At 37.9% G+C, this 15,861-nt stretch overlaps 1 protein-coding gene across 2 annotated transcripts; it reads left to right on the top strand.

Annotated features, from left to right (window-relative positions):
• Nucleotides 1-469: 469 nt before the first annotated feature.
• On the top strand, nt 470-15,343 carry LOC146461601 (limb region 1 protein homolog). Of its 2 annotated transcripts, XM_085086437.1 has the most exons (17): nt 470-630; nt 767-949; nt 3,404-3,491; nt 4,174-4,204; nt 4,523-4,662; nt 6,018-6,121; nt 6,957-7,074; nt 7,517-7,585; nt 8,822-8,886; nt 9,394-9,466; nt 9,925-10,011; nt 10,310-10,386; nt 11,175-11,252; nt 11,332-11,405; nt 12,614-12,704; nt 13,736-13,802; nt 14,527-15,343. In XM_085086437.1, exons 2-17 carry the CDS (start codon nt 884-886, stop codon nt 14,745-14,747), a joined length of 1,449 nt encoding a protein of 482 aa, XP_084942563.1. In that variant the 5' UTR covers nt 470-630; nt 767-883; the 3' UTR covers nt 14,748-15,343. The 2 variants fall into 2 exon arrangements, with proteins under 2 accessions (XP_084942563.1, XP_084942562.1); XM_085086436.1 differs by having other exon boundaries at nt 470-949.
• The last annotated feature ends 518 nt before the right edge of the window (nt 15,344-15,861 follow it).

The raw sequence follows: 15,861 nt of genomic DNA, 5'->3' as shown, positions 1-15,861 counted from the left end.
GAATTTGACCCAAATGACAACAGTAAATTGTTACTCTCAAGTGTGTGCTGATATACTGATACCAAAGTACTCGATATCATCAATACTCAGGTTTCAAATTGCTTGAAAAATATTGATACTTGGGCGAAATACTGGATGTTTCAATCCCTGTTGATACTGTTCGCGTGACCCCTCACTTGAGTGTTTGAAAGGATGGTTTAGTGCCGAAAACCAATATTTTTCTGTTTGTGTGAATGCTATTGCACTGAGCTTGAAGGGAGTAGTGTCACAAAATTAAAATTGAAACACTGTTGCTAGGGCTGTAGAAGTCTTGGATGATGACGTCACAATATCGATGTTCGATATCGAAAAATGCCAAATATCGTTTAATAATTAATGTACTCGTATCGGATCGATTTGGAAAAATCAACTTTTTGCCCCAGACCCCACTCCTACCGGAACGGGTTGGACTGGAACGAGCAAAACAAAATGTGGCAGAAGTTATTTGAATCATTGCAAAATCGTCCAGGAGTCGAGATTTTCGCGCTGTTAGTGGTCGTTTAAGATTAACGAGGTCTGATCAGTTACAGTCTGATCGGTTACTCAAGGGTACAGACTGTTGATGAAAACCTGAAACCGTATACTTCTCACGTGAGTTTTCTTCGTCGGCTCAGAATTAGTAAATCCCACGTTGTTCTTTGACCCCAACGGGGTTTCATCTGAAAACTAACTTCTGAGATGTCCAGCTTTATAGCTTGTTTTCTGAGATCTTCTCGACGCCTTTAAGGTGCAGCCTTAGTTTGAACAAGCAGACTTGGTTTTAAGACATCAATCAGTGACGAAATTTCAAAGCATGACTCGGAAAGTTGCACGGTTTTCAATTTTTTTGTCGAGTGGATGAGTAATGGAGTCAAACTCTGATGGAACCGAAGAGGAACAGATATTTTATGACACAGTCAGGGAATATGTGGTAGGTATTTCTTAATTCCTTTTAGAAACGTTTTGCACAAATAGAGGGAAAACTCCAGAGTTCATAGAAGCTTGAAAAGGTCATCTTTTGACAACGAAATTGTGCATGTGTTAATTGCTTAATACAAGCTTAATTGTTTCCACCATGCCTTTTTTATATTTTTGATAAGACCTAAAGGCTCGAGCTTAAGCTGAAGTTTAATTATGGTTTTTGGGTAGTTTTCTTTCTTGGTCTCTGATTTTGAGAACAGTAAATTTAATTTAATAAATTAATTCACATGTCAAATATATATATATATATAGCTAGGTCTATATATATACAATGAAATTTGATAATATGTGTTTTAAAAACCTCAATTTGACCACAATCCTGGGGTCAATTGAGATTGTCAGGAATTTCAGTGGCACATCCATAGGGTATAGCTGCTAACTCTCATGCCTGCAGGTTGAAAACTTTGATCTTACGCTCATGGACCAATTTCTCATGCCTTCAGGTTGAAAAATAATGCGAGAAACGAAAAGGCCATGTAAAATGAGCAAATGACGATACTTTCCCAGAAATCTCTGATTTTTGAAGGTCATTTTCTTGCGTAGTTACTAAAACAAGGAATGACCTAAAATGATCTAAAATGATCTAAAATGACCTAAAATGATCTAAAATAAATCTGAAATATTCTTAAATGATCTAAATTATGAAGTGAAACCAAGATAAAATTACCGAATTACAGAACTGAGTGCTTACCAAAGTAAAGGCTGATACCAGGAAGCTGCTGTGAACTGCCGGAAAGACAGAAGAAGACTCGAAAAGTGCCGATGGTTGCACGTAAGCCAATTCGATGACAAAGTTGCGTAAACAAACGGCACTAGAGCGAATCTCTTTTTTTTTTTTTTTGGTCGGTCTGAAAGACCCCAAAAATATCGGTACTGACCAATTTTTTTCGGGTTGGTTTTCCGGTCTTGTAAACACTGATAAAACGCTTTTGTAAACAATGTAAAGGCATATCTGTGCATCAATAGGTCTTATCACGGTTTTCGGTATTTTTTCCCGCGAACTATTTTTAGTAGCAGTTCACGGCTGGTTCGCTATGCAGACAAATGTCTGGAAAATTCAAAACACGACTGGACGCTTTCAGTGGCACAGCTACGTCCCTCCAATTTTTTTTTCTTAATCCTTTTTCTAGTGCCAAAAGTTTCCAATTCATGAATTTTTCAGAAGCGATGTTTTATCAAAATTATTTGACATCGGATTTCCATACAAACACTGTGTTTTCAAGCCTGTTTGCCTACTGGTCAAAATGGCATTGAAAACCGTGATAAGGCCTATTTCCTTAAATAAACACGCATCAATCAAAACCGCGTTGCTGGCAAAACATTAAACTTCGCTTCGTACCAATCAAAACCGCGTTGCTGGGGAAAAACTAGGCACTTCGTACCAATCAAAACCACGTTGCTGAGCGAAACTTGGAACTTCGCACCAAACAAAACCACGTTGCTGGGAAAAAACTAGACACTTCGCATCAATCAAAACCGCGTTTGTGATACAGTAATTATCGGGAATTTCCCTGAAGAAGTCTCCGGTAGAGACGAAACGCGTCGGAAATAAACTACAAGAAGTCTTCTGTTGTACTGCTCACTAGTCTTTGTTATAAAATTAAAAAAATAAAATCATTTTAGATCATTTTAGGTCATTTTAGATCATTTTAGATTCATTTTAGATTCATTTTAGGTCATTTTAGGTCATTTTAGATCATTTTAAGTCATTCCCTTTTTTTAGTAACTACGCATTTTCTTGAGGTCTAACTTCAGATCTAGAATTATTGAGAATTGTCTTTGGAAATCTTTGGGCGTCTTTAGATATAGTGGACAGGTGTCATCTTCGAAAATCCTGGCACTCCTAGAATAAAAATCTCATTCCTTTGAGTCAGAAAAAGTTGGCAGGTATAACAGAGTGTCTCTTCGTCTGCTCTTTTCTTGTCAAATTGGAACTTGCAAATGTGAGTTTTTGTGTGGGACAGGAGAACCCAGAGAAAAACCCAAGACATTGTCTTGGGTTTTTCTCTTGGCTTGGACCAACAACAAATTCATTACATCAAATCTGGGATTCAAACTCAGGCCACATTGGCAGGAGGCCAGTGCTCACTCCTTCTTTTAACATACAAGCAAACTATGTGAAGAATTTTGGGTCTTAAAATTATAGGTGTTTTGTAATGTACGATTCATTATTAATACATTATTAATAAATTAATAGATAATTAAGCTTTTAGATATTTACTAACTTTTATTGACAAACAGTGCAAACAAAAAGTTCTACACAGCACCCCGTGCAATATTGAAACAATAAGAGAGTGAACTGTTTGCAATATGAATATCATTTATTTATTAATTTACAAGAGGAGTAGAAATTATGTATAAGTAAAAGTGCATTGATGCCTTTGCTTTTATTCCCTATGTATAGATTTCCCTGCTTGTTTTCATTATTTTGTATGGAATTTCTCATGCCGCTATAAGTACGTACAAGAGAAGAAGAGACGAACTTGATTCAGGTTAGTCATCAAGACGTGACATTAGATATGGAACTTAGAATTCTCCCACTAGTCTTCATTCTGCGCATCCCCATGTACAATGTACATGCACCACAGTCATATTGTCCTTCTTTCACAAAAAGCTGGCATGAATAGAGTACTGGAGTCAGAAAGTTATTCATAGTCATAAAGTGCCCACAGAGAGGCATGTGATATGATTGGTTGAGTAAAGTTTGAAATCTCTATTAATGCATGTGCTGACTACATCATGCGTATGCATTATTGAGTTCTAATTCATGCAGGCTGCATCACCAGTGTACATTGGCACATTTTATGAAGTAATTAAGTTAAGCATAAAAAATGAAAAAATTAAATGATCAACTCTGTCATTAGAATAACATCATTAAAGATAAAAGAAAATTTTCAGGTTTGAAAGCACATGCAATTCCCAAAGAAATTAATAAACTAGCTTGTTTTTCGTGCATTGTTGAGTTATATTAATTTTAGTATTTGGGAATTTTTAAGAATGCTCAAGAAGTGGGAAGAGCATTTGTTTATGGCTCATGGTTTTCTAAGCACTAATTGTCTTATGCTTTTAAAAATTCCCTCATGCCTGTATATACCTCCTGAAGAAATGTTAGCACAGCAGTTTTGTTTTGGGTAGTGTAAAAATCTTTATTCTTTTTTTTTTTTTTTTCATCAGATGAAGAGGATGCCTTTGTTTACCGAATATCGTAAGTATTGAGTGACTATATAATTATACTTTGTCACATAACATGGCAGATGATAAAACAATCATGTGCCTTCTACTTTCTGACATTACAGCATTGGAAATTACTATTAAAAATAAAACATTTTTTCTTCAGTTGAAATATATCCTTGATAATTTGTTATCACATAACAAACATCCTGCTATAGATAAATATTACTAAAATGTAATAAAAAATGCTTCCAGTTCCGTGTTGGTTTTGAGCCACAAATGTTAGAGAAATTGAGCTTGCATTATTCTTATTTGAGGACATCATTTAACCAAGTGATGTGTTCCATTTCAGATTTTGGCTGTGTACATTTACTCTCACAGTGTCCCTGGGTGCCGTCCTTCTGCTGCCGATGTCAATCTTTAGTAATGAGATCATGATCATGGACCCAAACAGCTACTACATCAAGTGGCTTAATGGCTCACTTATTCATGGTACGTACATTTATTGTAAGGTCGACACACCCAAGGGTTCAAGTCCATGGAATAAGTCCTTGTAGTGTTAATACTTGGTTACTGGTTGCAGGGACTTGTCCCGTGAACAGTTCATACAAGCGTAATTTTCAGGGGACTTGCCTTGTGTTCAAACTAGTATGAATTTGTTTGGCAGGTCACAAGAAACAAATTTGGTCCCTGCAAAGTTCTAATTCTTTTGATGAGCATAACTGCAAATTTTGTTTTGCTGACAGCTATCCAGCAAGCAGAGATCCCTGCAATCTTCCTGAAAAAAAAAATAGGGAAGGGCCCTTCCTCTTCCTGATTTTTCTAGGAAGATCAAAGGATCTCTGCTTGCAGGGTAGCTGACAGCAATGATATACAGTTATTGTTTAAGTAGTATACATTGTATTGGTGTGCACGCTGAAGATGTGAATTTTCTCAGTATTTTAAATCTTGTTTTAAACCCTACAACTACAATATTTAGGTCACAGACTATGTAGAATGGGAGGAGTTGCCAGTATTTATTTAACTATAGTCGAACTTCCACTAACGGCCACCTCTCTACAACGGCCACTTTTTTTTGTCCCGGCGAACAGTCCATACATTAGCTCTTGTTTAAACTTCTCTACAGCGGCCACCTCTCTACAACGGCAACGGCCACCAAAAGTGCGTCCCCAACTGTCAAAATAACCTCTCGACAACGGCCAGTACAGTACTTTCTTGTAAAAACCTTTTTTTATAAACTGATGCAGTATTAGACATTTGTCTTCGGAACATTACGTTTCTTTATCCATTTTAATGATATACGTATCTTGATTTTGTTCCATTTATATGCTGCAGTAAGCATACATTGTCTGTTGCGAACCTTGTTTGTTTCGTCTTGTTAACATTTTGATTCAAAACATTATTTATGTTTCATTGGGCATTTTATCTATACATGTTACTTAAGATTGGATTGTTATTGTAAGCTAGAGTAAGCATGAACTTGGCACAATAAACATGTACTTCCCGAAAAAAAGGTGTCATATTACACCCCTACCTTCCCATAACGGCCACCTCTCCACAACGGCCACTTTCTTCTGTCCCCAAGGTGGCCGTTGTGGAGAGGTCTAACTGTATCTTCAGGACAGAAGCAGTGGGCACTACAGTGCAATACAAGTGATAAATTTATTGTAACCCAATTTCATGCTATTAAATAACAGTCCTTTGGAGCATCACATGCTTAGGACATGTATGTAGCTTTTGTGGAGGAATACTTTACCATACCCTGCACTGGGCACTTGTGTAAGCCTGTCAAAATTATTTTAATTTTATTATTTACTTATTGGTTGTTTGCATTTTTGGTGTGACAGGAATGTGGAACCAGATATTTTTAGGTTCATACATGTCGCTCTTTGTGGCCATCCCTTTTGCTTATTTCTTCACTGAATCAGAAGGATTTGCTGGTTCAAGAAAGGTACACTATGAGTAGCATGCCATTATTCCCTTCACCATTGCACTGTAGCTTTATAGCTCTCAATTTTAGCCACAGATCAGAAGCGTCAGTGCAATCTCCTTTATTATGCAGCTGGGCTGTTCCAAAACAAATTCCTAGGTCTTCTGACATTTTGGTCCCTTCAACAGCAGTGTACATGTAGGAAAACTTTTAGCAAGAAAGTAATGGCCTAAGAGTTGAAAGGGGGGGGGGGGGGGTTATCTAGGACTGTTATTGTGACGTAAAAACATTTATTTAGACTAAGTTGTACATAATTTTATCATTGTTTATCGCTAAACATTTAATGCTGATATCAATTTGTAAAAAGAGCCATAATGACAGAGCCTTTCATGATCTAGTTTGTAAAGTTTGGTCAGTGTTTAGGGAATAATCAAGTAAATATAAGCTGTTGTTGTTGTTGTTTTTGCGAGTTTGCATTGATAAAGAAGCGGCATCAATTTGCATGATAAAATAATAATAATAATAATAATAATAATAATAATAATAATAATAATAATAATAATAATAATAATAATAAGGTTCTTCTTAGTAGAGCACAGCTACATATTCTTAGTGAAGCTGGGGAAGGGTGAGTGGAGTGTGTTTTGGGTATGACTTAGAGAACGTGGTTAAGTGTCTTGCCTACAGAAACAACGCAGCATTACATGAAGCAACCTAACTTTGAACAATCAATCCTGGACTCTTTCAGACTGAATTAGCCTGTTTGAAAACTAAGGCATCATCCTGTGTACCATTTCACCTTCACTAACTACTGTCAAATAACTTTTTTGTACATTCTGCCGGGTTAATCTTGCAGGGTATCATGGCACGAGTGTATGAGACATCCGTGGTGCTTATCTTGCTTGCCATCCTTGTTACCAGCATTGTGTGGGTGGGATTGGCTCTGATTGACAGGGGACGCACATCTGATGAAGGTACTGCATATGGTGAAATACGTGTACTCATTAGAACATAGCAGTATGGATCCAGAAAATTACCTGAAACAGAAAACAGGAGACCTAGAATAGAAAATATTTCAGAATGTTACAAGCTTTGTTCTCTATAACATGTTTTTTTCTGGGGAAAAAGAGGGGCCCAGTTGGGTCCCACCCTTAAATCCCCCACTTAGTAGAGCTCCCATAATTTCAATCCCTTTCTTGTAGACATCTGTTTTCTATGGTAATTTGTTGTTTACATAAGGATGCAAGCTTTTGAGTGATCTAGTGTCATTATTATTGCTGAAGTTGCCACACATTATGGTATACACAGTATTAGATGGCAACCAACAATTAATGATAATGATAATGATAATGATAATGATAATAATAATAATAATCAGTTTAATTACTCTTGTGTAAATGAACTTTTGTGTTTCAGAAGTTTGGGTTCCTGGTCTTCCATTTATTTATTCATGTATATCACTCCTTGGAGGACTCATGCTTCTGCGTAAGTTTATTCTCGGTTTTCACTGTCACGCCATTGAAAAAAGAAATCAAAACCATTCCATGAATGAAGTCAAGAAATTGACATGGTATAGAGGATGAATAAATAAGGCATCTGTCCAAGTGTCAGGTCTGTGCGCCATTCCATACTCGAGTTATTTGACAAAATGTTCAACATAAATTTATAGAGCTTTGTATGGAGACGCCATGTTTGTGTCCCTCTGAGGGGCGCAAACATGGCGGCCGGAAATAGGAAAAAACATCTGTAATTCAATTTTGCCAGAAAAGAGGTTTGTTTGCCCTTGTGAATTTTCGAATGTTTAGATTAATATTTCTCCTCAAACTTAAATTGTTTAGAATGCTGAAAATCACCCGAAGAGTCATTTTTAAGACACGGAAAAGCTCTGTCACGGCCGTCCTCCTGATGTCGCGCACGATGGAAACTCGGAAATTGAAACTGTTCTATTTTCAAAAGGAAGCACGACATCGAGCTAAGAAATTGTGAACAGACATATTTTTAGGTAATGTTTCCTTGAATGAAGGTAAAAATTTTGTAGGCCTCCCAGTTTTGAATTCTAGAATTTGGTGACGTCACGTGAAAACCGAGAATAGTGGTTTGGTATTTTGTAGAAGATAATCAACTTGATACATATTACATGTATATTAATTTAACAAGCTGCAACCTGATTTTGACAAATTGAACTTGAATTTCATAACAAAGTAAGCAACACCTGTCAAATTGATTTTATTTGGCTGTTCCAAAGAAAAAACTTCTCCTGTAGTACCTTATTTCAGACTTAGCTCCCCTTATCAATGAAACATGGCAAGAACCTTTACCCTGGGTAAAATACACCCTACAGGTATCTGCCCAAAACTAATTATAAGCTTAAATTGTCAACGACATTCAAAGCAAAAAGCCAAAACCATGTCACACCATAGGGATGGCACACAGTCTGAAACCCCCACCTTCGGATGTCTTGCTATTACGGACGCCCAGTTGTTGTGGACAGTAGTTGAATTTTCAGCAAACAGTTCTACTAAAAATTACTGCTGCTGTATTATGAACTGTGACTGTTATGGCAACCAAATCATGGTCCTGGAGGTGTCTGTTGCTGCCAAAATTGACTGTACACATAATCCATAACTTACAGCTTATGCAGAGGACCACCCCACCCAGGCTTAATAGTCATTGTATGTTATTGCAAGCATTAAATGTTCTGCAACATTTTTTAATCCACAGTTTGTACTCCGGTTGGATTTGCACGGATGTTTACTGTCTTGGGAAAATATGTTGTTAAACCTCAGGTAATGTCACTTAGTAAAAGATGATAGGACAGTTGATTAGAGTACTATACAATGCATTTACCTGAATAAACATTTCAATCCATTTAGTTACAGGTGCATCTTTGCTTTATGTCTCATTATCTCTCAGACCTCTCATTTCAACAAGATATGTCCAGAAATGCACTCTAATGAGATGATCTATGATAGACATCACAAGGTGTCCCCTATAGTTAATTCTTACTGAAACACATATTTCTTTCAAACATATGCATGAAGTCATATGAAAATGCAAAAAGGTCTGTCTTATCTGAAGTACCCAAATTCAGGGTTACAGAATGTAGGTGCATTTCTAGACGTACTATAAGTTGCTTCAACCCCATACACTTTACTATTGCAAGATGTCAGGCTTAATTAGTGAATGACCTCAAAAAATTGTTGTTAATAGCATCTTTTAGTATTATTGAGTAAAATATATTTAATAATTTTTTTTGTATTTATCAATGATTTTAAACATTGGCTTTGTTTCAGTTTCTTCGAGACCTCGATGATGAAATAAGTGCAATTAAATTAGAAGAGGAAAGTTTGAAAAGAAAAATGAATGGTAAGAATATTGCTTAACATGAAATACAACATTTGAACTTGGACATGTACATGTAATGTATCTTCGTTAAACAGATTGATCAAATACTAGACTTTTTTGCGCTAAACTCAACCATTAAAAGTGGGGCAAAAAAATCTGTGAGATAGAGTGTACTGCTGAAATTCAAGAGCAGACAATAATTATTGCCTTGCATTTTGAAATCTGAACCAATTTATTATAAACTAGAAACTTAATATATAACCATGCACAAGGTCATTCCCTCGAAATCTGAGGAATTCACTTGAATAAGGAAGTCTAATAATATTTATTTATTAATTAAAAAATAAATTATTACTGTTAAATTAGTACACTGTTTTCTATGGTCTATACTCTTACAGACCATAAAATGACATCATAAAATGTTGAAAACTCAGTTGGTACCATGAGAGTGGTTTCACTGCTAAGGTTGTTAATTTCAGGTTACAGCAATGGCGTCACCATGCATAACGGCATGGATCATAACCCAAGTAAATTAAAACAACTGGAAGTGCAAAGGCTAGAGTTGGGTTCGTATTACTTTGAATTGTTGGTTTTTGGTTTATGTGTTGTCACTTACTTTTGTAGTTAAATGTGATGGTGAAGGTTTGGTTAGACATGTTGGAGCCGCATGATCAAGAGAATGGCATTAACAAAAGGCCTTCCTTTCATGCCAATGATACTGCTAACTACAGCTGTACACAAGTTACTTCCACTTTTTTGCTACTCAAGCTTATAAAAGAGGTTGTCTGTGAGAGTTTTGGTTCTTTGCTCTGGCATTGTCAACCCCTCATTTCGTTTTCATCTTTGTTTCTTTTTCATTTTCAGAGAGGAGTATCAGAGCTTCATCCTTACAAAGGAACTGTGTGTACCCCATTCTGCTTCTAGCTCTACTGCTTCTTACAGTGAGTTTATACTGACTTATGTTAACTTCTTAGAACATCTAGCAGTGACTGTGTCACACTAACATATAACTAAAGAAAAGTGTTACTTACATATTTAGTTTCATAACTGTATATTGTCATGAGCCATTAAAATGCAAAGGTAATTAAGCAGATTCATTTTAATATACAGCATTTGTACAGCCATGTACATCAAACAAATACGTGTTCATTGTATTTCAAACAAACAGAACAGAAACCCCTTAAAAATCTCAGCTGGTAGGGAGGCTTACCAGTTGGCTATTTACACAGTCTGGCTGAGGATTTGAACAGGGAACTGCCATGAAAAAAATCCAGCTAGTGGTTAGGGAGAGGACTTGAACCTGGGACAACCAGACCACGAGTCCACGCCTCTAACCACTCGGCCATACTGCCTCCACATTGTTCTTGTTCGTCATCATCATCATCATCATCATCATCACCAGCTAGTCGGCTGTGATACAAGTAACCAAGATGATTGTCTAACAGACCTGTTTTATTTTGGGCTGGTTATGATGGCTCGCCCGTCCATTATTGGGTATGGTCACCTTTGACTGACGACAACCATAAGAAGAAGTCATATCCATGTAATCGTAATGCTTCCCACATTTATGTCAATCAAATACTTGTTGACTTTTGTGCTGAAGTATTCCTGCCTAAATAAAAGCATGTTTGTGCCAAGTCTTGTCGACTCTCCTTCCTTAATGTTCCTGGATCCATATTAAAACCCTGAATCACAGTAACTAACCTGCGCTTTTTTGTTTCTTCTCCAGACCAGTTGTATGGCTATGGTGGCGCTGAATGTCCTCAGTTTACTCTTTGTTCACGGAGCTCTTCCCAAAAAGTCCACGGTATGCGCTTCATTTTTGTGAGATGTTTTTTTAATCATTTTCATGCGATCCTTGCTTAATATTTCCCTTGCCTTAACAGGTGCTTGTGTTGGGTAAAGTGTCCTCTTCAATGATGGGAACGTTTGGCGCTCTTCTGGAAATAATCCTGATATTGTATCCTTTATGTCTATAACCTGTGTGGCTTGCCCGGATGAAAATGTTTATAAATCGTTGTTGTTAATGTTGATCATTAGCGAGTTCCACATACAAAAAAAATAAGGAGCTACAGATTTGAGGCGGAGATGGCGGACGAGTGCGACTTTTCAAACATTTAGATTTGCATATATTAGGTCGGTAAAATCATTAAGATATCACACCAACCACTTGTCACACCAGTCTTGTTTCTAGAGTCTTCTTACCTGCTGGGAAGCATTAGGAAAGATTTGTAGTCTGGGGACGTGACGGGTTTGAAATCTGAAAGTCGTACGTGCTCATGGACTCCTTTGATTGGGCGGTCTAGATCAAACTACTAGGAGAGCATTTCCAATAGTTGTCAGGCCTCATCCCAACTGATCAATTTTCGATTTTTATTGTTTAAAAATTGTGATTATTTTTCTGTTTGGACCGTCCATCCATACCTTAAAATTTGAAAACTCTCCGTAAAAGTCGTAGATTTTGGAAAAGCAAGAGCTGTCCAAAGTGGGGAGTTTTGAAAACTGAGATTTATCATTTACTTGTGAACTGCAAAAGAGATGAAAACAAGCATTGTATTTCTTTTTGTTTTGCTCTTATTATGGTTACAAGTGAACAGTGGTCTAAAGTAAGTAAAAGCCAAAGGTATACATGTGAATGGAAATTTTTATAGAAACTGCGTTTTAAAAAACGTACAATTTCAAATAAAAGTGATCGAAAATGTATCCTTATAGGGGGCTTCTAAAAGGACTACGCCTTATCCAAGTTTTTGTTCAGACTAGGTGCCCGTGCAGAGCTCTGTGCCCGGGCACTAAAAAGGACGTTGTTCAGACTCCTTGGTGCCCAAGGAGCAATCGTGTTCTCCTTCTTCAATTTAGCGCCCGCCATTATGTTTACTGTATCGTAAGGAGGCATGAGGGAAAAACGTGGGAACTGACAAAATCCTGTTCACACCAGTGCCCGTGCCCAGGAACGGTGCCCGAGTACTACCTTTGGACGTAGTGCCCGTGCCTGGGCACGGTGCCCAGATTTTTGCTCGGGCACCGACAAAAAGCTCTGTTCAGACTAGTGCCCGTGCCCGAGAACCGAGAACGGGCACTTAGTCTGAACGGGGCCTTACTTTGAAATTCATGACAATTCTTTAAACGTGCAAATGTAGGATGCCTGATGCCAACCTTAACCTCCTCTAGCTACTTGATGATCGCGTCCTTGGTAGGCCTGTACAGTGTTCCATACTTTGCACGCCTGCGTCCTGTGGTGCGTGAAACTACCACGACAAAGGTAAGCCAGTGGCATCGCATTTGACCTGATGTATACTGGGGCCTGGGGCGTTGTATTATAGGCTAGCGTGTACAATGCTGGTGACAAAACCGCCTGCGCTGCGTGGAATACTATTCTGGAATACTGTTCTTGCCTGTGTTAATATAAGCTACCAGCATCGGCAAAAAAACGGTCAAACCACGTCTTTGTCAGTTTTTCCTTCTTTTCAAACCTAGTCGATTGAGAAGAACCCACGACTGCCCTCGAAAAACTTCCTGCCGCCTTGCAGCGCGCACATCGCGTTTTCTCGCCGCTACACGATTTTCGCGTGCGTGTATTCTTCGTCAACACTCGACTATCTCTTTACTGAAAACTTGAGTGCTTTTAGTGTATTGTCATCGGTATGCCTGCAAACATTATTACAGCGGTTACCGATAACACGCGACCAACGGCATTCAAAAGAGTCGGATAAAGTTGCGTTTTGGTGGACGTCAATCAAACAAAAGCCGTTGAAATTATTTTGAATTCTGACAAGATTCCAAGGTAACCCGGCAAGAAACTAAGAAATTTACCTCGCTAAGAGAAGGTTTACTTTATTTAAATTGATTCTCGAGCCAGATCAAGCGCAAATTAAAGGTATTTTTGAATTAAAAAATTCAATTTTCACTGCACGTGATAATTTACTCACTTGCACGCATCGCTGATTTATTATCAGGTGTAGCGATTCATAAAAAAAATACGGCTTCGTCTAAACAATGCCCATTTTTTTTAGATAATCTGGCTTGGAAATCAACTTTCATAAAGTTTACCATCCATCAGCGGATAAAACTGTCAATTTCTTGGTTCTGTTGCCTTGAAATGTTCTCAGAATTCAAAATAATTTCAACAGCTTTTCTATGATTGACGTCCACCAAAACGCAACTTTATCGGAGTCTTTTAAAGGCGATAGGTCGCGTGTCATTGGTAACCGCTGTAAGTGAAGTTTTCCCTGCAGTTTGAATATGTGCCTTGAAAATACACATCAACGTCTTTTGGGTTTTGTTGTGCTGCAGGTGATAGCCAATTGTATCGTCCTGTTGATTCTCAGCTCTGCTTTACCCGTTCTTTCAAGAACGCTTGGTGAGTTACGATTTTAGGCAATAAATAATTTTAGGTGAAATTCCATGTCTTCAATATCGCATGCCGAGTGGTTGAAATCTGGGAGGGAGAGAGTAAGAGAGAGAGATGCGCACAGGGTATTGCCTCCTGGATTGCTTGATTGAAGTCTTGCAGAATAATATCGACCATTCTTTTTATTGGAATTTGAGCTCTATCACTGAGCACAAGTCATGCTTAAATTAAATGACGTCGCAGGTTGACATGCGTTTCCTGCTTTCGTCTTCTTGCGCCCTTGTGTGATGTAAAGATTCTGTGGTTTAAATGAGCTGGTTTATTCATTAGGCCACCTTAAAATAATTTTTTTTGCACACTGTTCAACACAAGGGAGGGGTCTCAGATCAAAACCCGACAAAACTTGCTTCCTGACCCGGTAATGGTGAACTTAAGAGGGTTAGGAGAGAACCACATCTATAGACTCCCCCCCCCCCCCCCCCCCGACTTTGAACGTTATCATATAAGCATGAAGCAACTAAGAGCATTACAACTTTCCCAGTTCGTTGATGGCATCCCAGTCGTAAGTCCATTTGCAGAATATACCGCCCCATCCTGTCACATTTCCTAGCAGTTCACCGTACCCATTTGAACACCAGGGTGGAGAGACAGTGAGGAGGAAACTTTGTAGTTCAAATCAGAGGAGTCAATTGGTGGAGAAAGGGTGTATGATCAGTTTTTCCTTCCCTTTCAGGGATAACCAAGTTTGACTTGATGGGCGAGTTTGGTCGGCTGGACTGGCTCGGGAATTTTCGTGTGGTTATTCTTTATAACTTGGTCTTTGAAGTATCGACTGCCTTCTGTTTGGTGAACAAATTCACTGCTTCAGTTAGGAACGCTTTGTATGAACAGGTTCATGTTCCCACTGTGCAGTTTTTCAGACGCTTCAAACCCAAGGTCAAGGCTTCCGTATAAAGACGCTTTTCACAAGTTATCAAATAGTGAGGCGGTTTAAATGGAGGACTTGGTATTTGGTGCAAAAAAGGATAAGGAAGGATTTCGAGTTAACGCCAAGCTGGTTTTGATCCTTTGGAAATCTTAGCCAAGACTGTGGTTTACAAAGACACAACTTTCCAAACATTGACACAAAAAAATGTAACAAAAAGATGTCGAGTTTACTCTAAGTTATATGTCTCAGTTGAGATTTGAGATAATTCTTCAGTTTAAAGACGTGTGTTTTACAGAAGGTAATCTAGTTAGATTTCAAATTTTATAAACCCGAGGATTTTGTGAAAACGGAATCTAGTCAGTTGATGATGTGGAGCACTGTTCAACGTCAGACTCGGCAATACTCCAAAGTCCAAAACTTTGTTTAAAGTAACATGACGCATGAAGTTTGACCTTCTCGTTCTGACACCCAAAAATTTAGTCGTGTACAGTCATGTAGTTATTAATCTGATTGGGCACTGCTGGAATGACAAGGTTAACATGCATTTTATAATACCAGCTAACGAGATATACATATTTATAGTTATTTCATTATTTCAAGAAAATAAATCTATGTAGTTTTATGTTGTCATCAGTGTGAAATCGCAAAGGTCATGGGTTTGCATTCCGTTCAAGCCTGAATTATTTTTAGGCTTTCTTTTTGCAAGTGCTTAAGTTATATAAATAACTAAAAGGGTCTTTCTTCTATTTAATCTTTCATCCGTACTTCAAATACGTGTGTCATATATTCATAATAATTTATTCATCCTTCACGGGTATATTACGAACTCATAATTTGACCAGCTCCCAGTTGGCTTGATAGCTCAGTTCGTAGAGCACTGCATTGGCATAGCAGAGGTCATGGGATCCAATCCTGTTCAAGACTGAATTTTTTTCAGGCTTTCTTTTCGCAACTGCTTCTTAAGTTACGTAAATGACTTCAAGGGTCTTTCTTCTATTTAATCTTTAATCCACAGTTCAAATATGTTTCATATCTTCATTTGTTCATCCTTCATGGGTATATTGCGAACTCACAAAATGATCAGCTCCCAGTTGACTTGATAGCTCAGTTGGTAGAGCACTGCACCGGCATCGCAGAGGT

The sequence above is a fragment of the Pavona decussata genome, unplaced genomic scaffold (genome assembly GCF_977016875.1).
Source record: "Pavona decussata unplaced genomic scaffold, jaPavDecu1.1 SCAFFOLD_195, whole genome shotgun sequence".
Classification (NCBI taxonomy): domain Eukaryota; kingdom Metazoa; phylum Cnidaria; class Anthozoa; order Scleractinia; family Agariciidae; genus Pavona; species Pavona decussata.
This window is presented reverse-complemented; position numbering and strand designations above follow the sequence as displayed.

What these genes read in the sequence shown, in the direction of transcription:
- LOC146461601 (XM_085086437.1), top strand. Translation starts at nt 884, where the DNA reads ATGGAGTCAAACTCTGATGGAACCGAAGAGGAACAGATATTTTATGAC. An exon ending in TGGAGGACTCATGCTTCTGC is followed by an intron (nt 7,586 to 8,821) that starts GTAAGTTTATTC and finishes TTTAATCCACAG; the next exon opens with TTTGTACTCCGGTTGGATTT. An exon ending in AATATGTTGTTAAACCTCAG is followed by an intron (nt 8,887 to 9,393) that starts GTAATGTCACTT and finishes GCTTTGTTTCAG; the next exon opens with TTTCTTCGAGACCTCGATGA.